This window comes from Microtus oregoni, unplaced genomic scaffold (genome assembly GCF_018167655.1).
Source record: "Microtus oregoni isolate MIOR12 unplaced genomic scaffold, Mior012 000046F_ref0000063, whole genome shotgun sequence".
Lineage (NCBI taxonomy): Eukaryota > Metazoa > Chordata > Mammalia > Rodentia > Cricetidae > Microtus > Microtus oregoni.
Genome location: NW_024543220.1, coordinates 14340312 through 14362808, shown reverse-complemented (window position 1 = coordinate 14362808; position 22497 = coordinate 14340312). Strand labels below are relative to the sequence as shown.

Below are 22497 nucleotides of genomic sequence, written 5' to 3'. Positions count from 1 at the left end.
AGTTCCACCTCCTGCTAAGAGTCTTTTCAAAGTTCGACTCCATCAGTGATTAGGCCATCTAATTACGCCTCTAGAAACGAACCTCACAGGCACCCAGGGCTGCACTTTGCTCTTCTCCTAGGCTCTTAACCCAATCAAGATGACAAAAAATTGGTCATCACAGTGGTCCTATTCTCAAGGTCCCCCAAAGTGAGGAGACATAACCTGTCCTCAGAGATGCCCCCAGACACAAAGAGGGGAATCCAGGCTCACACTGCTCCCCTTGGTGCCTGGGGGAGGGCTCCCCAGCAGACTCGCCGCCCGTGTTTCTGGCTAATGTGAGCATAGCTTCAGTGAGGGGATGGCTCTCCTCTGCTTGGATCAGCCTGGCTGCTACACCCCACTGCAAGCCACGCTTTTCCAGCCTGGGCTGGTTTCCAGTGCTGTGTGCCTCTGTCCCCTGTCAGGGAGGCATAGTGGAAAGGGCCTCGTGAGCCACCATGACCTCAGGAGGTGCACGAGGTCTAGATCCCTCTGTCTCCGCCCATGCAGCTGCTGGCAGGGTCCTGCTGCAAGCTCGTCACATTCTATTCTTTCTGAGTAGACCAGACTCTGGGCCTTCCAGGGCCCGCCAGGGTCACACATTCTGACATCCCTTACCTGGATGGCCAACCTCCCCTCCTAGTACCTGTTCCCTCCATCTCCCTACCACCCTGTCCAGTGCACCTGGAGCTCCTCCTTCCTCGGGGCCTTGGCATGTGCTACCCAGCCACGCTCTTTTCTTACACCCACGAGTTCTTCAGATCCTGACACCTGTGCCTCCCATCATAAAGTTCTTCCGGGTCTCAGTCTCTCCTATACTTCTCACATATCCCCCTCCCCCACTTTTTGGTCTCCTTGATCACCTTTTACCATCAACCAGACTCTGGTGTCAGTATTTACCTTGCCACACGTCAGCTCTACAGAGCAGGGGATTTCCAAGCTCTTTGCCTACTGTTCCATTTTGAGGCCCAGAACAGTACCCAGCACACAGCAGGCTCCTCAGACATGTTGCTAAAGGAACGGACAGCTTAGGAATGGGATTTAGATCCATGCAGGCCCATAAGAAATGGCGGCTGCAGTTTTTTCCCCCACCTCTGCCTCCTTGTCCCCTATTCAGCTCCCAGCGGAGAAGAATGAGCTGGGTGGGGGGAATCTGATGGTGGAGGCTAGTGGCCCCAGGAGCACCTGTCTTCCTTATTTGACACAAAAGCTGCCCCTCCTGATTCTTGAAAGGACAGGGCTGAAGCAAGGGGTGGAGGGGAAAGTTGTTTCCTTCCATGATGGGAACATGCAGTTTCTTTGGCCTCTTTGCTGAAGCTGCCCTAGGCAGCTGAAGGTCTGGCTACTCCTTCTGCTGTTCAAGCTAATGAACAGGACAGGAAAGGATCGGCTGAGGCTGTGGCCTTTGCAGCCTTCTTGGCATCTCTTCATTACCCCTCCATCAACTCCTGGGAGGGAGATACGGGGGGGGGGGGGCGTGCTCTGCACAGAGACTGCCTGATGTCTCCAAAAGCCCCAACATATCCCCTCAGAAAGGTCTTGGGAAGAGCAGGACCCAGGCTGAGTTGCCAGGCTTAGTGGAAGCAAAGGCGGAGGGTGTGGATTGAATCTGAGGAATGGAACTCCTTCCACTGAGCCCGGGCCGATGTGACTTTGTTTTCTAAGGCTTGAAACCCATTGAAGCATAAACCAGATTGCTAGAGAACCGTTTAGTCTGCTTAAGTGGACTAATTACTTTGGAGGCCTTTGGCCGAGCTTCCCGGCTGGAGCACCAGGAATACACCCGTGGCTTGGTGATTCATTAGAGCAGGTCTGGAAGGACCTTTTCCGAAGGGCACTGCCCGGCAAACTGTTAATTACAATCCATAATTGAAAACAGTCTCGGTTCGGTCCAGGGCCTCCAATTGTCTAAGCTTCTTTGTTACACCCCACTCTTGGTCAAAGGGCGCGTGCAGGGCAGGGCGTGGACACACCTGAGCTTTGCTCAGCGTTCCCGGCCTTTGGGGAGGTGGCACCTGGAGTGAATTCACACACAGAGGTGAGGATATGGCCTGGGATGGGAAACAGACTGTCAGCGGTGAAGATCCATGGTGCCGGACACATGGCACTCACCATGGAGCATCCCCTGAGCTCAGGTCTTGTTGGTAGCTCTCCCGGTTAGTCAACATTTACGACACTTATGTGAGGTGTCGGCAAGGTACCACGGGGTAGGGAGCGGGAAAGGTCGGGGTACGACAGAGCAAGTGTGAGTGCAGACCTGGGTGTTTGCAGTGTGTGTGCGCGTGCGTGTGTGTGCGCGCGTGCGTGTGCGCGCGCGCACGTGCTAGCCTGTTCTACATAGCAAGTTTCCAGGACAACCAGGGCTATATCATATACCCCTGTCTCAAGAAACAAACAAAAACAATTATATTTATTCGGGTTGGGTGGCATGTGTCATGACATACTTGTGAGGTCAGAGGACAACCTCCACCACGCGGGTCCCGTGGCTCGAGCCCTGCTTAGACTTGCCGGCAGGCTCCTTTACTGGATGAGCCATCTCACTGGCCCTAATTGGATTTTTTAAAAAGATTTATTTATTTATTAAGCATACAATGTACTGCTGGCAAGGAAGGCACCAGGTCTCATTACAGATGGTTGTGAGCCACCTTGTGGTTGCTGGGAATTGAACTCGGGACCTCTGGAAGAGCAGCCAGTGCTCTTACCCTCTGAGCCATCTCTCCAGCGCCCCCAATTGAATTTTTAAAATTATGGTGATTTATTCATGTGTGTGGGTATGCACACACCATGACACACGTATGTGGGTATGCACACACCATGGCACACGTGTGTGTGGATGTGTGCACAACATGGCACATATATGTGGGTATGCGAACACCATGGCACACGTATGTGGGTATGTAAACACCATGGTACACGTGTGTGTGGGTATGCACACACCATGGCACGTGTGTGTGGGTATGTACTCTTGGCTGGTTGTAGGCTGTGGTGTTGGTGTGCTTTACCCTGCTCAGTCAGCGGTTGGGCACACTTAGATTCTTGAGGCACGCTCGAGTTCAAGGACATCAGGGACACAGCACAGGCAACTGTAGTGAAAATGGTCGCAGAGGAGCCGAAAGAACAGGGCCACCCTCGTATCCTTGGGGGAACGTGACCCGGGTGGAGGGCTGGAGATGGCACTGGCTGCTCTTGTTCAGTTCTCAGCACCCAGATGGCACCCACAACCACCTCTGTCTCCACTTATGGGGAGCCCAGTGCTCTCTTTTAGCGACTGTGGGCTCCTGTATGCATGGAGTACACATGAACTCAGAGGTGCACACACACCACAAAAATCCTCCGTGGTTTTAAAGGAGGGGTGAATGAGTGCCATTAGCCAGCTTTCCATTGCTCTGACAAACACTGGGGTCATGAGCTCATGAAGAGCTCTGTTCTAGGTCACAGTTGTTTTGGTTTTTTTCAGTCTCTCCGTAGCCTTGACTGGCCTAAATTTTGCTGTGACCAGGCCAGCCTCGAACTCACAGAGATCTGCCTAGCTCTCCCTACCAGGTGCTGGGTTAAAGGCTTGGGCTGCCACACCCTGGCTACCTCACGGTTCCTGAGGTTCTGACCCATGCTTGGTTGGCCCCACTGATTGCTATGTGGCGAGCACATACAGTGGAGTAAAACCTCTCACATCTAACCATAGGGAAGGGGAGACCAGGGTCCCACAGCCCCCCTCAGAAGCAGCCGCCAGTGGCATAAGGCCCTACAGGCCCCATCTCCCAAAGGTCCCACCACCTCCAATGGCCCTGGAGACAAAGCCTCCAACACATGGGCCTTAGGGGGCATCAGGGTTTGATCTGTAGCCATGGGTTAAGGGGAGTGGGGCAGTCACAGGAATGGCAGTGGCTGGTCACTGTGACTGGTCCAGGCCAGGCAGTGTGAGGGGTGGTTCTAGGGCCCCAGGGAACTGCTCGCTAGAATGGGAACCTCATGGAGGGGCACAGTCAACTCAGGCCACCTCATTCTCTCTGGCTTCTAGTTCATGTCCTCTTTTGGATACTGGTGCCATCTAGTTGGTCCACCTCCTCAGCCACAGAGCCGTGTGGACAGAGGTGGCCATGGAACCAAAGGGGCCCAGATATGGCTCAGCACGGAGGCCAGGCAGATGGCATACAGGGCAGGATGCTTCAAGATGAAGGCAGCTCTTGACTGCCCGTCTGAGGGTGGCTGGGGTCTTCAGATCCAGGTGCAGGTTAGGAGGGTCCCTCAGAATCAGAGGGAGTCATCTATTAATAAAGGGTGGTTAGGGCTAACAGCAAACTCATGGGGAAGGGTAGGAGAGCCCAAGCTTCTCACTTTCTCTTGGGAAGGGAAGATGTGCTCAAACATCTGGGGGTATCTGGGCCCTGTTTGCTGGGTGCCCTGTGTGACTCTACAGTGAAAATTCCTGTACCCATCACTGCCCTAGGAAGGGGGTGGCACTTTCTAGTAGGCAGAGGCCAGCTTGGCCTCTGCACCTGCAGGTTTATTGCCCTGAGGGGACAAGCCAATCTCCGAACATTGGATGTGAGCGGAGCCTACTAAGGCCAGGAGAGTCAAGGGGGAGCCTCATCTTGAACCTGCCCACCAACACCCTGTCCTGGGAAGGAGGAGGCTGTGCTCACAGCCCCTGTCACCAACACCCAGTCCTGGGAAGGAGGAGGCTGTTACAGCCCCTGTCACCAACACCCAGTCCTGGGAAGGAGGAGGCTGTGCTCACAGCCCCTGTCACCAACACCCTGTCCTGGGAAGGAGGAGGCTGTGCTCACAGTCCCTGTCACCAACACCCAGTCCTGGGAAGGAGGAGGCTGTACCCACAGTCCCTGTCACCAACACCCTGTCCTGGGAAGGAGGAGGCTGTTACAGCCCCTGTCACCAACACCCAGTCCTGGGAAGGAGGAGGCTGTGCTCACAGTCCCTGTCACCAACACCCAGTCCTGGGAAGGAAGAGGCTGTGCTCACAGTCCCTGTCACCAACACCCTGTCCTGGGAAGGAGGAGGCTGTTACAGCCCCTGTCACCAACACCCAGTCCTGGGAAGGAGGAGGCTGTGCTCACAGCCCCTGTCACCAACACCCTGTCCTGGGAAGGAGGAGGCTGTGCCCACAGCCCCTGTCACCAACACCCAGTCCTGGGAAGGAGGAGGCTGTGCTCACAGCCCCTGTCACCAACACCCTGTCCTGGGAAGGAGGAGGCTGTGCCCACAGCCCCTGTCACCAGTGGCCAGTCCTGGGAAGGAGGAGGCTGTCCCCACATCTGTCTGTCAGCTTTCATCCGATTGTAACCATTTGGGTCATTTTTGTGCCTTCTGAGAAAGCCCCATCTTCTCAGCACCTAAATCTGTCACCACATTTTATGAAAATTGACTCTAAGATGTAATTTTAGCCTAGGAAATCGAGCACTATCTGCATCAAGCGCTGCCTGGGCCTCCTGCGTGCCCCTAGGTGGCCAGTGGGGTGGAATCTCAGAACGAATCATTTGAGAAGGGCATCATCACAGGGCCCTTGAACTTGAAAGTGGGCAGGGGATCCTGCCCCTCCCTCACCAGCTGCCTGTCCAAACTGAGGCCCCCCAGGGAAATGAAAAGATAGGAAGCAAAGCCTCGGGTGGCCCGATCACTCCCATACCACCTGCAGGGCATGCAGCTAGGCCACCACAGCCACTCAGAGCTCCCCCAGAACACTGCTTGGTGAGCTGTCTCAGATGGTTAACACTTACCGCCAGCTGGAAATGGTCTTCCTGGGGCTGCCAGACATGTGCCTTCACAGGGCCCTGTCGCCACATGCTTCGTGGTGGGCACCAGTTTAGTCCAGGGAGCTGCTGCAACGCAAATGCCGTAGACAGTGCCCTAGTTTCGTTTCTGTGGCTGTGAACAATATCCTGGCAAAGAGCAACTTAGAAGAGGGGCGGTGGTGGCCCACGCCTTTAGTCCTAGCCCTCGGGAGGCAGAGGCAGGCGGATCTCTGTGAGTTCGAGGCCAGCCTGGTCTACAGACCCAGGTTTCAGAACAGGCTACACAGAGGAAACCCTGTCTTGAAAAGCCAGGAAAACAAAAACAAAAACAAAAAAAAAACAAAAAAACCAGTCAACCAAACAATGGGGATGGGGCTTTGTTTGAGCTCCAGGTCACGTCCCATCCAATCCGGAGCAGAGAGACATGAACGCATGCGTGCTCAGTGCCCTCCCAAAGTCTCTCAGACGGTCCAGGCCTGGAACCAGGGTTGGTGCTGCCCACTGTCAGGCTGACCTCGGTAGCAGGTATTTTCCGCTTCCTTCGTACTGAGTTTGGAAACGCCTGTGTCTCTCACCAGAGTCTCTCAGCACCTTAGCCTAACCATGTGATTTTATCTCCATCGCGTGTGCCTTGCTGGAGTCCGTGATGCATTACAGTTGTATGGCGACATTTTGGCTGGTTTCCCAGTCCTGGGTAAGCCGCAGTCACTGTCCGCGTGGGTGATGAGGGAAGAGTTGAGTGGGAGGGGCTGCTGTGACTCTTCCGAAAAGACCTTTTCCCACATGGCCCCTAGCATTCTATGGGCCTTTGGGTGGCTCGCCGGCCACCCAGATTCTACATAACTTTGTTATACCCGTCCCATCGTCTCATTTAGTCAAGAGTCCCAGCCTTGTGAGACGAGGCCCTGAATTTGATGTCGGAACCCTGGGTTCCCCACTCAGCTCCAGTAGTCTGACTAAGGCATTTACCTTGCCCAAGTCTCAGTTTACTCATCTCTAAAATGGGCCTAGGAGACCTAGGAAATGAGAAACTAATGTCCTAGGGTTGGAGAGATGGCTCAGTAGTTAAGAGTGTTTTCTGTTCTTCCAGAGGGTCCGCGTTCAATCCCCCAAACCCACAGTTGAGGGGCTCACAACAGCCTATAACTCTAGCCTCAGGATATCTGGCACCCTCTCCTGGTCTCCATGGGCACCCACACACGTGTGCACCTACCCAACACACACACACATGCACACATAAAAACCTAAAGTCATGATTCTGATAGGCCTGGAAAACGCTGATGTGTGCCATTGCCCAGCGTGGGCACCTGGCCCCCGTCAACCAAACCAACTTGGATGACACAAGTTAGATCCCAGGTGGCACAGCGCGTGCCCGTGGGGGAGGGGACAGTAAGTGCAAAGGACCGGTCCTTGTGTTCCTACTGCCACTGTGAAAGGAACAAAGGCCATTGCGGCCTGAGGGGCGTCAGTGACGGAGTCAGGGGTACACTCTTCCGCGTCACGGGAGCTGGTCCTCGCTGGGGCTGTGTGTGCTGTGGAAGGAACTCATGGGTAGAGCACGGTGGGATTAGCAGCTGTGGAAGTGACTCTGGTAAGGGACGCAGCCTGGTTTACATCTGGAGTGTCGGCTTTGGCCACGTCACACAGGGTAGGCTGCAGAAGAGGGCAGGCGCGTTGCCAAGCACCTGTGCACGGTCTTAGGACTATGCTTTTAAACCCTTGGGGCCTGTGCGATGGCTGGGGGAGGGGTGAAGGTGTCTGCACTAGCCTGACCATCTCTGGGACCCGCATGGTAGAAGGAAATAACTGACTCCTGCAGTTATTATTAAATGACAATTTTAATTTATGCAATAACAATGAAATTAGTAATATTAAATATTAAATACTAAATTATTAAATAAATGACCCATGACCTCTACATGCACCATGGCACACACAACTCTCCACACACTAAATACATGAATGTAATAGTTAAAAAACACAAACCTGTTTTGACCTGACAGGGCACTGTCATGGGTCACTTGCCTTCGTTTTTGTCGTTACTAGAATGGAACCCTGGTGCTAGCTCCCTTAGACTTGGATTAAATGGCAGGATCTTTGGTACAATGCCTGTTTGTACTGAGGCCCGTGTCCTCATGTAGGCAGAGAAAAAGCTCTCCATTCCTTTCCTTCCCTTAAGCAGGGACAACTGACGTGGCTGCACCACTGCGCATGCTCCATAGCATGGCCGCACCCTTGCGCATGCCCCATAGCCATAGTGTCTTGTTCCATCCTGCAACTTGACTAGATTGTTCTTCTGAGCCCAGATCCCTGCCCAGGCCACTGAGTTTCCGAAGTGGGTTTTGCTGTGTGGGGGGACTCCTGCCCCTCTTTCAACTTGGGAGCGGACATTATTTCTGGGTGGTATCCAAGCCCTCATCTGCAGAAAGGAACGTGTGTTTTTGGTTGCCTGGAGGTTCTAGGCCTGGTCCCCTGGTGCGCCTAAGTCCTCTGAGACGTTAGCTTCCAGCTGCCATTTACAGCTGTGGAGCTATTGCCAGTGTGGTTCCAAAGTCAGGTGCCAGACCAGTTTCCGCCTGTCTACCTGGGAGAACTCGGGCAGGGCCTTGGCTCACCAGGCCTGGGAGGATTAGTTGAGTTCGTTCTGGAAGGTTCTCCTGGTGCACACACAGCCGGCAGTGGTTCTTCCGCTGAGGGACACTGATAGCACGTGGGAATTAGGGGTGAGCTGGAGGACCGTGGCCCTGGAACCTTCCTCTGGGCTTGCTTGCCCTCACCCATTCCCACAGCCTGGCGAGGCCAAGGAGGGTGGAGCAGTGTGGGAGAGACTGGCTTGCTGGTGGCTTGGCAGCCAAGTTCATTGGCAAATGGCTATCCCCTCAGGGAGCTGGGCCATTTAACAGATTACATGGAACAATGGCTAATTAGGAGTTGGGGTTTGTTCTTTTGGCAGGAAGTCTTTCCTTATAAGCAGCTTAGAATTTTACGTCCCCAGCTAGGCACCTTCTCCATCCTGCTCCAGAGGCAGGAAGGCCTTGAGCCTCCTCGCTCGGGCAAGTATCCCAATCACGCACCCCCTCCCCATCTTCCACACCTTGATGCCCAAACAGAATAGGATACTGTGTGGGAGGCCCTGAGCCCCTGCCCGACTCAACTTCTTCTGCTGGGGATTCCATTCACGGAGAACTTTCCAGACTCAGAACAGCAGGCCTGAACAGAGCCAGAGCCTCAGGTCCCTCCATCCTGTTGGGTCCACAGCGAGGCCCAGCTTCCAGCCTTGGACAACACCTCTTCCCTTTCCTACTCTCTGAGCAGCCATGGCTCTTTCCTGGCCTCTAATTTTAATCCTGGTGAACGTGATTCATGATCAGTCAGGGCTGGGCTTAGCCAGCCAGGCTTTCAAATCCCTAATTTAGGAGCCATCAGTACTATATGAAAATTGCAGGGGAGCTTGGGATGGAAGATAGCTCCTGGTCTCCTTTCCCCAGCCACCGGGGGCTCTACAGCTGGGGATCTCAGAAGCTCCCTCCCAGCTGCAGTGTGTGAGGCAAGTGCTGTCTCTTGGGGAGTGACTTTATGTTCAGGCTTGCAGAGAGCTGCTCACTCACTACCGAGGCAGGGGGCTGTGGAGATTTGCCCCTTCTCTTGCCTGCTGGGTTCCCTGGCAGCCTCTGGGCACTCCTCACCCTCTATGTAAAATGGAGACCATGGCATGTCTTTCTGGGGTCACTGGGGGAACTAAGTGGCATCATGGTTGTGGAGAAGTGTTTGAAGACAAGAGAAGTCACAAGACAAAGCTGGAGGAAGAGGAAGATTTGATGGAGAGAGAAACCCGAGTGAGGGCATTGTTGGCAGCTGCTTGGGCTGGTAGCTGGTGCTGTCAGAATTTCTTTGGGCCTCCAGCTTACAATTAAGGACATAGAGACTAATTAATTTTGAAAGGTCGACTTTAGCTTAGGCTTGTTCCTAACTAGTTCTTATAACTTAAATTAATCCATATTTTTTAAATCTACGTCCTTCCACGAGGCTCATGACTTCATCTCTGTATTGCCCATCCTGCTTCCTCCATGCCTGGCTGGCAACTCCGCCTTTCTTCCCCAGAGTTCTCTGCCCTGAAGTCCCGCCTATACTCTCCTGCCTAGCTATTAGCCATCCAGCCTTTTATTACAGCAATCACAGCAGGACATCTTCACATAGTGCAGAAATGTCCCACAACACCCTGGCCCCATCTAGGACCATTTTCTAATTAGCTGTGTGACCTTGGCCAGACTGCCCAGGCCGGTTACCCTCTGCTTTCTCATTGGTTAATGGAAAGGACTTGGTCTCTTCCAGCTATCAAGTCTTTAGACCCTAGGGTCAACCTGTCAGTCAACCACAGGAGACTTCAGTGTGTATGTGAAAGCATGTGCGTGCATGCACAGGTGTGTGCGTGCATGTGTGCAGGTGTGAGCACAGGCCGTGTGCATTGCAGTGTGCACATAGAGGCCAGAAGCCAATCAAGGAGTCCTTACCTCCCACCTTGCTTGAGAAAGAGTCTGTTTTTGCTGTTCACTGCTGTGCACACCAGGCTAGAAGGCTGGAACCTTCCAGGCTTCCCCTGTCTCCCCTTATTGCGATAGGACTCACTTAGAGATGTGAGCTTTATATGGGTTTGTATGGGTTCTGAGAATTCAAACTCAGGGCCTCACGCTTGTGTGGTGTGTGATTTACCTTCTAAACCAATCCACCAGCCCCTATTGATTTGTGATCCTATCAATTCCTTCTTGGTTTGAAACCACCCTGCTGGGGTTTCAATTCTGTCTTTATGCCCACTAGCTATGTAACCTCAGGAATCCCCCAGTCTCTCTGAACCTTTTTTCTGTTTATTTGTCTGTAAAACAGGGATCTCAATGCTACCACCTCATAAAATAGTTATGAGACTAAGTCAATACATGAGAAAAATCTAGTGTCTAGCACACAGTAGGGCTACACAGCTCTTATCGTATCTTATAGAATGAATGAATATATAGTGATTATATATTCTATATTATGTATAATATAAAATAAGCCCCAGAAGTTCTTTTGTTTTGTGTGTAGGGACTAGGAGGTCAGAGTGTGCTTTTCTGTGGGCTCCTGGCCTCGTGCAGAGCTGGGGCACTAGGGACCAGTCACTGTGGGGAGGGCCCCAGGGAAGAGAAGGACCTGATTCCTTCTGAAACAGGCTTCTGGGAATAAAGCACCCACCTCATAGCCCCCTCAGCCCTGCCCTGTCAGAGAAGGGCCCTCAGTGGCCCCCAGCGTAGGGGAGCCCTGGGTATGAAGGACAGGCTTCTGAGGTAGAGGAAAGAAGTCAAGTGATCAGACCTGGGGACACCTGAGGAGAAGGTGCAGGGACATGGGAGACACTTCCTTTGGGTGACTAGCTTGGGGTGTAGAGAGTATGCCTAAGTCCCAAGAGTCTTCTGTAAGTCACCCAAGCCTCCATAACTCAGGCACAGAAGAGAAGAAAGACTGAGGCACAGAGAGGTGAAGAGATGTAGCCAGGGTCACCCAGGCCGGAGTGAGAGCCCAGCCTGGCCCCAGACTCTGCTGAGAATGACTTTGCTATACTGTGGTCATGGGATCTGCTTTTGCAGGCAGAGGTGGGGCTCTGTGCACCCCTTGGTCTCTTTAAGAACCCCATCAAAACCACGGCTCTTCTCCCCTGATGATCCAGGCCTGAGCCCACAGACTCCTGCACTCAGCTGCAGAATCCCAGACACACTCAGAGCCAGGAGAGGGGTCTCGACCTCTGACCCCGAGTGGATCACCTCCCCTTCCCACAAGCCCTCGCTCCAGCACTCATGTGGATGGCCCCAACAGGGTCACTTCCCACAAAGTAGGGGAGGCTGGTCCCTCATTGTCCCCATGGAAACCCTTAGATGGGACAACAGCACTGAGATCCTCTTCCAGAAGGTTGCTGAAGTCAGTGCAAGCAAGGGGCATTTGTTTTCTTTCTTATTTTATTTTTTTGAGACAGGTACTCACTATGTAGTCCTGGCTGTCCTGGAACTCTATATAGACCAGACTGACTCAGACTCACAGAGATCCACCTGCTTCTGCCTCCTGCATGCTGCTGGGATTAAAGGCATGTGCCACTATGCCTAGCACCCCCCCCCACACACACATTTCTTAAAAAAAAAAAAACCTATTACATTTACGTGTGTGTGTGTGTGTGTGTGTGTGTGTGTGGCGGGGTGCTTATGCCATAGGGAGCTTGTAGCGGTCAGAGGACAGCCTTAAGGGGTCAGTTCTCTTTTTCCCCGTGTGTCCTGGGATCAAACTCAGGTCATCCGGCTTGGTAGCAAGCGCCTTTCTCAGCTAGCCATCTCGAGGGCCTTTGCCCATTTCTTAGGTGACACAAACGTTGTCGCAGTGGATTTGAGCAGAACGGAGTGAGGGTCAGGACCTGTGGGCTGGAGATTATGTTTGTGAGAGAGAAAATTCGTGTTGGCATCCCAGCAGGAGGGAATTTGCCTCTGATGTCTGCTGAGGTTTTCATAAGGGGTTTCTTTCAAAGGCATGGATGTGATTGAAGATGTGTTGTGCTGGGACAAGCAGCAGTGGGGAGCTGCTCCCAGCAGCCCGCAGGGGCAGTGAAGGCGTGTGTGCCTTGGAGATGCTGGACTAAAGAAGAGCCCTTCTAGTGCCTATCTGTCTGTTTTAAACGGGGTCTTCCATAGCCAAACCCAGCTGGCAGCAGCCACAGGACAGCCTGTCACCTCTGCATCAGGCCAGGCCATTGTTCTGATGGGCCAATTCCTTCAGCAAGCATAGAAGGCTGACCAGGGTTCACACACCCTTCTCTGACATGCTCTGAGGACACCTGAGCACGGGGACTCATCTGTCCCCAGAAATGTCAGTCCTTCTGTGTGGCAGAGCCCCTGGGAGCCACTTAACTCAGTCCCTGAAGAAGTTTCAAGGTTTGCCTCTCTTTGAGGGTCTCGGTGGACTGGATGATCTGCAGTTAATGCCTCTTAATTGATGTTCGCGGAGCTTAGTCATCCGAACCCTCGGGAGCGGCTTCCTCGAAAAGCTTCGCTGGGTTTGTTGCTAGGGACGAAGCTATTCAGAGGGCAAAGGCGCTCGTTTCCAGGCTCCTTCTGGTTTGTGCTTTTTATTCTTTTCTCCCATAGGAGGTGTCCCAGTCCTGAGGTCAGGGAGCCTCCCCCTGCCACCCCACTGTTCCGGGTCCATTGCTCATCCAGCTCAGAATGCCCTGGAAGGTTCTATAAGTCTCCTGCATCTGTGTATGCTGTGTACTGGTTTCCTGGCTCTTCACAGGCTTGGTTCGTTCCGAACCCTGTGCTTGCCTGGGGCTTGTTCAGGGTTCAGGGTGCTCATGCTTTCTCCCTGGACCTCCGAGCTCAGAGCTTGGACCAAGCAGTGGTTCAGAACGGACCAGAGGGATGGACAAGTGATTCTAAGGTGTCCAGGCTCTGGACTCCAGGCTGGTGAGGGGCCTGCCCTCCTCCCCTGCTTACCCATGATGGGATGGATGCCCACAGCTGGTGAGGGGCCTGCCCTCCTCCCCTGCTCCCCCGAGATGGGATGCACACAGCAGTTAGAACATAGGCAGGCTCCGTCTCGGTCTCCGCAAGGCCGTTCTGCCTGGAGACCTCAGCAGATGTGTGTGAAATACAGCACCCAGGTCGACTTCCCCTGCCCCCTCACCATCATCAGTTTGGTTATACTCCTGCCTTCATTAGCAGGAGTATCCGTTGAGCCCGACGGAGACCCCGGTGGCCTCTTCGATTTTGAAAAGTCTGAGTTTCAGCACTACACACCGTCTCTGTTATTAGTCCAGCTAATGAACGCGGAAAGCTTCCTTAGCAGCCCCTGGCTGTTGATTTCACAGTTGGGGTGTGCATATGTTAATTACATCTGAGTCCTAGAAATCCTTCAAGCCCCTTCACGTTCCAGGGACCTTCAGAGCCCCCTCCCATCCTGTTTCCAGGGGAACCCCATCTTCTTCTCTGGCAGTGAGCTGGTCTCCAGGGAATCCCCTGTGTCGAAGCTTCAAGTGCCATTTTCAAAGCAGCTGCTGTCCTCCTCCCTGATGGGGGATGGGGGGTGGGAGGTGCGTGGGGGAGTAGGGGGTGTTCCGTGAGACTTGTGCTGGAGAAGGGGGCGTCTGCCAGCCCCGTGGGGAGGATGCTTCAGGCTAGCTGCGTTGAAAGAGAACAGTAGGGCATTTCACGGAAGGGTGTCTGGCCTTCCCAGAGAAGGCTCTAAACCCTAAGTGTTTACCTGCAGGCCTCCTGCAAGGAAGCCATTAGGGGAAATTTTCCTTTTGTCTGAAGACAGGAGGTTTGCGTGGAAGGGGCGGGAGCATGTGGGCAGTCCTCTGCAGCGGGTGCCATCTTTGTGAGGTGGTTATGGAATTTAGAGGAGAAATAGGAGGCCAGTTTTATTGAACCCGGAGTGCCCCCACCGCCCCCCATTGCTCGCACACAGTGGGGCCATCCACAGTGTCTGATTTTCATCAGTTCAGACGGTGCCCAGCAGTCTGACGAAGTAAAAAATATAATGGGCTTCGGAGTTCCTTGCTGTGTGGCCGTGGGCAGCTTACTTAACCTTGCTGATTTGTTTCTGCGCTCGTAAGATGGGTAATAACCCTGAGGATTTTTACAAGAATTAAATGAGATGGCTTAACGAGCCCCTTGATCTACAGAACATTCAGTAGAGGCTCAGTCAATGTTAGTTTTCCTCCTCCCTCCCACCGTCCTCATTCATTAGCTCTCAGCCCCACCAGCTTGCTGGCGGTGTCTAGAGACCCTCCCAGACGCAGTTGTTTGGGCCCCACGCACTTCGATTCGACTTTGATTGTCCTGTGGCGGGGCTGAGCGTGGGGATTTTTTTTAAACACCTGTTAAAGCGAGATTTAAAAAAAAAAAAAACAATTCTCACGCAGAATGAAATGAGCACAGGACAGAACTGCACAGCCCCCGAGATGGGGAAAACAACACATGGCTAGGTGCACGGTGATTCTGAAATAGTGCATGGGTAGTTTAGGTGCGTCCACGCAGGCCTGGGAGGAGCAATCTGCCCTGCGTTCCTCAAGTTCACTTGTCTAGGTCTGCTGGGTGTAACCAGTCACACTGGGCACTGAGCTCACTGGCCTGTAGCTCACTTGCAGAGTAGCTCAGAAAAGATACTGTAAGAGATGAGGTCCTGCACTGGAGCCCTGGGTCCTGCACTAGAGCTCAGGGTCCTGCACTGGAGCCCTAGGTCCTGCACTGGAGCTCAGGGTTCTGCACTGGAGCCCTGAGTCCTGCACTTGAGCTCAGGGTTCTGCACTGGAGCTCAGGGTCCTGCACTGGAGCCCTGAGTCCTGCACTTGAGCTCAGGGTTCTGCACTGGAGCTCAGGGTCCTGCACTGGAGCCCTGGGTCCTGTACTAGAGCTCAGGATTCTGCACTTGAGCTCAGGGTCCTGCACTGGAGCTCAGGGTCCTGCACTGGAGCTCAGGGTTCTGCACTGGAGCTCAGGGTCCTGCACTGGAGCTCAGGGTTCTGCACTGGAGCCCTAGGTCCTGCACTGGAGCTCAGGGTCCTGAACTGGAGCCCTGGGTCCTGTACTAGAGCTCAGGATTCTGCACTTGAGCTCAGGGTCCTGCACTGGAGCTCTGGGTCCTGTACTGGATCTCTGAGTCCTGCACTGGAGCTCAGGGTTCTGCGCTGGAGCTCAGGGTTCTGAACTGAAGCCCTGGGTCCTGCACTGGAGCCCTGGGTCCTGCACTGGACCTCAGGGTCCTGCACTGGAGCTCATCCTAATCTGGTGCTCTGTGTTTCATTCCATTCTTTTTTTTTAAAAAATATTTATTTATTTATTTATTATGTATACAATATTCTGTCTGTGTGTATGCCTGCAGGCCAGAAGAGGGCACCAGACCTCATTACAGATGGTTGTGAGCCACCATGTGGTTGCTGGGAATTGAACTCAGGACCTTTGGAAGAGCAGGCAATGCTCTTAACCTCTGAGCCATCTCTCCAGCCCTCATTCCATTCTTTTTACAAGTATTTGTGAGTGTGTGCTTGTACGTGTGCCTGTGCACAGGCACAGAGTTCAGAAGAGGGTGTCGGATGGTCTCCTCTGTCAGCCTCCACTTATTCCTGTGAGTTAGGGTCTCTCCCTGAACTGGTAGCTAAGCTAGAAGCCAGCAAGCCACAGCAATCCTCCTCCCTCTGTCCTACCTTGGATCTGGGCTTTATAGGCATGTGGGCAATGCCCAGCTTGTTATGTGGTTGCTTGCTGGAATCTGACCTCTGACCTCAAGATTGTGCAGCTAGTACTCTTAATTACTAAGCCATCAGTCTGCCTACACCTATCCCCACCCACATACACTTTTTTTTAAAGACGGTGGGGGCTATAAAGACAACAGTGCCAGCTCTTCTCAAGTTCACTGTAGCTAAAGAGCTTTGGACTTCAGATCCCTCAATTTCTGCCTCCTGGGTGCTAGGGTTCCAAACATCGCAGCCCGGCTTAGGTGCTTTAGTTGCTGTGACTGTACCTGTCATAGGTATTGCTCAGTGACTCTGAGTGCAATGGAGAATCTTCCGGTATGGCTCTCTTGTTCTGCTCCTGTAGTCAGTACTAAGTGCTATGTCTGCCTATGCTAAGGTCTCCAAAGCGTTTTAGAGTCTGGGTGTGGCTCTTGACTCCATGGTAGAGCACTTGCCTAGCGTGGGCAAGGCCCTGGGCCGACCCACAGCTCTGCAAAAGCAACCTTTGTGGAATACAGAACGGGCTTAGATAAGGCAGGGAATGTGCAGGAGGCAACGCAGCCTCCACCCTCGGCCAGGACCACACAGTTCCTGAGGAGGCTGCAGCTACTCTGCCCTCATTCACCTCCTCCCCGGCCACTCCAGAGTGTCTGCCATGAGCCAGTCTTAGCGTAGGTCTCATCTCCCCATACCTGTGGCACCTTGTTGTCTAGAGCTCATAACCTGACTTGTGCCTTTGTGTCAGCGAGTCTTGACTGTGTGCTCCTGGACAAGTTGCTTGGCTTCTCTGGGCTTCCATCTTCTCATCTCTAAGAGAGGGAAGCCTGCCACAAGGCATTGCATAGGACTAGGGCACAGAGTGTTCACAGGGGGTCCGGGGTATCGTGTGTGCTCATGGCCCTGTAGGGTAGGGAGAAACTCCTTGAGTAATTTCCAGGCAATGCATGGGGATGGTGGCAAGGGAGCAAGATGAGGAACCATGTGCTCAAGCCTCAGGGATCAGCTTGTGTGGAAGAGCCCACAGGAGCTGAGAAAGCGTGAGGCTTTCTGAGGAGGTGGGGCCAGGAGAGGGGCTGTGAAGCGGGGGTTGGCAGGGCCAAGGTGGGAAGGCACTGAGTCTTCAGTAGTCTCCAGTAGCTGCTAGCTTTATGAATGTGAGCAAGCAAGACAGCAGAAGGAGCCTCCAAGATGGAAGTTCCATGGTTGATTTGTGTGTCTTTTGCTTATCAGGTGTGTGTTGTTAAACTGGGTCACGGGGCACACACCTGTAATCCCAGCGTTTAGGGCAGAGGCAGGTGTGTCAGGAATGCAACGCCATCCTGGACCACACAGCAAGCTTGAGACCAGCCTGGGCTATCTAATGCGCCCTGTCTCAAAATAATTAAACAGGGATGTGTGTCAGGTCCAGCCCACACTCCAAGGTGGGAATAGGAGGAGATGGATCCTCCAGGAGGCTGTCTCCCACCATCAAGTCTCTTGTGACTGCAGGAGGGGTGTCAATCATGTACACATAGCCCAGGTGTTGGGCAGTAGAAGCAGGAGTTCAAGGTAGAGCATCAGCTCCTTAGAGACTTTGAGGCTAACCTGACTAGGACAACCCGCCTGGTGGTGAGGGGAGTCCAGGCCAGGAGCCCATGGCCTGAGCTAAGAGCAGAACCAGAACACAGGGCCACTGGGGTCTGTACCATTTACTGTGCAAGAGATGCCTGGAGCTCGTGTCTGGAGAGGGAGGGAGGGGTGGGGAAGAGAGAGAGTGTGAAGAGATGTAGCCCTGCTTGCAGGAGGCAGCACCCAATGCCTGCAGCCTAGTGCCATGGGCTGGAGCCGCACTGGCCCCGTTACAACAGCGCCTTCTTCTCTTGCAGTTTGGACGCACCGAGGTCATTGATAACACGCTCAACCCAGACTTTGTGCGCAAGTTCATTGTGGATTACTTCTTTGAGGAGAAGCAGAACCTCCGTTTTGACCTGTGAGTAGAAGGTGGGGCTCACGCTGGAGGGGCGGGGATGGGGAGGAGATAGAGTCCTTGGGACTAGGGCCTGGAGTAACAGGATACAGGTGGAAAAGCAGGGATATTCTGGAAAGTCGGGAAGATAAAAGTGACAGTTGAAATCTCCCTCCAGCCTTGCTAGGGTGTGGAAAAGGGGGGTGCCAGATCTTATCCAGCATTTTCTCATTTATGTGCGTGTGTCCGTGTGTGTGTGTGTGTGTGTGTGTGTGGTGGGATTGGGTGAAGTGCCTGACACTCTGGGGAGCATCCACGGAGGCAATTCAGGCCTCTACTTGGGTGACTTTTGCTCCCTGGTGTCCGGGGTACCTGCTGGCCTCTCCCCATGTTGGGAGGTGTGTCTAGTCTCCTGGAGTCGTAGACAAGTCGGGCTCTGGTATCTGTTTCCTCAGAAAGAGGGACAGGGCCATCAGGAGGACTTTCCCCCTCGGAAACCAGGCAGGGAGTTTTTGTCATTTCCAGGGGCTGTGAGGGAGAGGGGCAGGGTTGCAAAGGGCAGCGTCCTGGAGAAGAAGAGAGTGGAAAGAAAGATTCCTGGGGGATTCTGGCAAAAATTTGGGGTGAGCTGAGGGAGGTAGAAACTTGGAAGCGAGTATGGGAAGAAGAGAAAGGCTGAGAAGTGTGAACAAACGTGGCCCATGACGTGACGGAGAAGCTTGGTGACAGTCTGGAGAGGTAAATTACTCAAGGCAGTGGGGTGCTGATCCCCAGTCCTCAGCAGGTGCATGCATCTGAGCCTAGAGCAGGGGAGGCTGCAGGAGGAAATGTTGCAAGCAAGACCCTGGGAGAGGAGGCTACAGCTCAGCTGGCTCCCGGAGTGGGGACCAGCTCGGCTGCAGGAGCAGCTCACAGCCCACTCAGGTGGAGGTCGTGACCAGGCCCGAGTAAGGGGAAGGTCTGAGTACAGGGCTCCCAGACAGACCACGCTGAGGCTGGGAAGATGGACAACTGGCAGTGGTGGATAGGGTGACTTCGCCACCTGTGACCCAGCCAGGATACGGGTTTACTTGTGTCATTTCCCATTCTTAGTGAGATAAAACGCATGTGCAGGGAAACGCACATATCTTTAAAAATGAATCACGTTTGTTTGTTTGTTCGTGTGAGTCTATGCGTGTGCCGTGGCGGGGTGTGAAGGTCAAAGGGCAGCTTGTGAGAGTTGTCCTTCCTTCGTGTGGGTCTCGGGGATTGAACTCAGATCATCAGGCTTGGCTGAAAGCGTCCCTAATTGCCAAGCCATCTCGCGGGCTGGGAAATGCATAAATCCTGAGAGAGCCACAGGATTCAACCTGTCTTCACAGAGATCGGGTGGGAGGAGCCTCCCAGGCTCCCAGTGCTCCCCGGGGGAATCTGACTCTACTCAGGGTCCCAAGCAGAGTTCGGTGGAATCTCCCCTGCCTGCCTTTACCATTTCTCTGTGTTCCCTGTAGATACGATGTGGACTCCAAGAGCCCGGATTTATCTAAACACGTGAGTTCTGCCTGTGACTACCCAGCAAGCCCAGGCTCTCTTAAATGCTGTAGCCTGACTGGGCCCTGGACTTCACTCAAAGAGCATGTATCCAAAGCTGCACGTTGTGAGGGAGGTGGGGTGGCTGTGAACACGGTGGCTGATAGTGGCTGACGCTGGTCTCTTCTGCCCCGGGTATGCAGGATTTCCTGGGCCAGGCCTTCTGCACCCTTGGAGAGATCGTGGGGTCCTCTGGGAGCCGCCTGGAGAAGCCCCTCACGTAAGTGTAGAAGGGGTACAGCCTGTCCGGGTGGCTCCCCTTTGATGAGCCATCTTCTGCCCACCCTGCTGAGAGTCTGCTGGTGTCAGTAACAGACAGCCAGGGCTTTCGAAGAGGGATCCCAGGCCCCGCCCTCTTGTGCAGCTCCAGGCTGTTATTAGAGCTTGTATTCCTGCGGGGAGGGGGAGGGAGCCATGACTGAAAACTACCTAGTTTGTAACCCCACCTCTCTAACTGTGTAAGAGACCAGAGGACACCAGGGGAAGTGACACATCCAAGGCCACACAGACAGCAGTGGGAAAGCTGAAATTTGAACCTGGGATTTATTTGCACAGCGTATTCCTCCACTTATCCACGGTGTGTAGGTGTAGACCTGAGCTGGAGCTAAGAACAGGCTGGAACTGGGGGGAAAGGGGGGGCACTTCTCACCTCCCACCTCTGATAGTCTACTGGAGAGCTGTCACTTTGAGCGGCCTGCCTCCGGGATGGGGAGTCGCCAGGATTCTCTCTGTGCAGCTGTGGATGGCTTGTCCTTATTCCTGAGGAAGCTCTCGGGGCAGGGCCCTGGCAAGGGCAGGCACAGACCAGGACAAATGTCCAGGCCACAGGGCAGGCAGGAGAGAGAGGGGGTTCATGAACCCCTCACTGGCTTCTGCCAGGTTTCTGTCCTCACACTGTAGTTCCTAACTGGTGTGTTTCTATGTGCATGTGTGCATGTATGTGTGTGTGTGTGTATCTGTGCGTATCTGTATGAGTGTGTGCATAGTGTGTGTGTATAAGGAACAGACTCTCCTAGACCCTTGCCTGTAACTCCTCAGCAACTATATGGTAGAATCAGGACCCCAAGAAAGGGGCTGGGGAGATGGCTCAGCAGTTAAGAGCATTGGCCATTCCTCTGGAGGACCCTGTTCAATCTCCAGCACCCACATCGCTGGGTGCTCATCGCTGTCTGTAACGTCGGCTCCAGAGGATCTTGTACCCTCATGCAGACGTACATGCAGGCAAAACATCAATGTACGTAAAAATAAATCTTGAAAAATTACAAAAAAAAACCCCAAAACCCAAAATCTCATACTGCAGCCGTGTGTGGTAGAGAACAACTTTGCCCCAGCACCCACCCCAGGTGACTTACAACTGCAACTCCATCTGCAAGGGACTGGACTGGACACCTCTGGCCTCTCGTGCACACACCCACATGAAGACACACACACACACACACACACACACACATACACGAGTTAAAAATAGTAAAAACAAATTTAAAAGGGGAAGAAAGAAAAGTGGGATTTTCCCAGGAGAAATCCCAGTTAGCTCTTGTTCAATAGCAGTGTTCAGGGCCTTTATTTTGAATTTGTATGTCGTTATTTACTCTGACCGTCTCACACACGTGTATAGTGCGTTTTCATCATCCTCCTTCCCAACGGCCCTGTCTCATCGCCTTCCTACTCCCTGTGGCCGAGGAGAAGCCCAGGATTGCTCCTACACCTCCCAGCTCCCACCCGAGTGTACACCTAAGCAGTTACAGGTCCATTTCTTGCCTGCTGTCACCTGTCCACCTTGGGCAGGGGATGGAGGGGTCTCTCCCACAGAAGATGCGCCCAAGGACAAGCAAGATCTGAAATGTGGAGTCACAGGAATGCTGCGGGGGAGGCAGGTCCTTTCCCCCAGGAGGTCTTGCGTTTCTAAGTTTAGCCCCACCACCAGCAGCTCCTGTTTACTGGGCATCTATTCTGGGACAGATGTGAGGGTCAGTGTTTTGCTGGTGATATCTGTGCAGGAAGTCCTCGGTGCCCATGGGCTCCACATACATGTACTCTATCAACTAACTGCTTTTTAAAAGGCTGCGTATTCCTGAACGTGGGCTGTTGTCTTCCTGGTCACCATTCCCTGGATGATACAGTCCAGCCAGCCTATGCCGATCATTTACTCTGTGTTAGGTGTCATAAGACACCTAAGGATGGCTTAAAATATAGGAGATTCCAGGCGTGGTGGTGCAGGCGTGTAACCCAGCAGGAGGAGTTCAAGGCCATCCACAGCTATGTAAGTTGAAGGCCAGACTTGGCTACATAAGACCCTGTTTATTTACAAATAAATAGTAAAATAAAATATGTGGCAGAATGAGTGTGGCTCCTATTCAGGTACCATAGTGGCCTTTTTGTACATCCAGAGACCTGTCCCTGAGGGGGCTGAGAACCAGTGCCTTGTGCCTACGAAGTGATGACCGCATTGGTTTGGTTTCGTTGTGTTTGAGGGTAGAGGGGGACATTGTTGTTTTGAGACAGAGCCTCACTACAGGGCAGCCTCAAACTCAAGATCCTCTGCCTCAACCTCCTGAGGACTGGGATTGCCCGTGCATTGCCACATAGAGATTCCTTTGAGATTTTCTGTCGGGGGACCAGGATCTTCGTCTACAGCCCAGGGAGGCCTCAGAGACACCCTTCCTCCTCAGCCTCCCAAAAGCTAGAGTTGTGGGCCTGTGCCACCATGCCCTGTCCAAGGCTCCGACCGAGGTCACGTCTGCTAAGGCCGCTCTCCTTGGCTTGGCTGACCGTAGTTTTTCTTCTCCTGTCTGCATGGAGTCCGTCCTTCTGTGTGTGGATAGTCAGGCCCCACACACATGACCTCAGCTCCTAATCAACTCCTTTTTTCTTAAAAGTTTTTTAAAATTATTTTTATGTAAGTGTGTATGTCTATATTGGTGTATGGGTGTGTACGCTTGAGTTCAGGCTCCCTCGGAGCCCAGAAGAGG

At 53.3% G+C, this 22497-nt stretch overlaps 1 protein-coding gene across 2 annotated transcripts in view; it reads left to right on the top strand.

Moving 5' to 3' along the window:
* The window catches only part of Cpne5 (copine 5), an 82770-nt gene that overhangs the window by 15996 nt on the left and 44277 nt on the right, over positions 1 to 22497 (top strand). For both annotated transcript variants that reach the window (XM_041634688.1, XM_041634689.1), the window contains exons 4-6: positions 17880 to 17983; positions 19450 to 19489; positions 19672 to 19748. In XM_041634688.1, coding sequence (XP_041490622.1) covers positions 17880 to 17983; positions 19450 to 19489; positions 19672 to 19748 — 221 coding nt within the window. The remainder of the gene's footprint in view (positions 1 to 17879; positions 17984 to 19449; positions 19490 to 19671; positions 19749 to 22497) is intronic.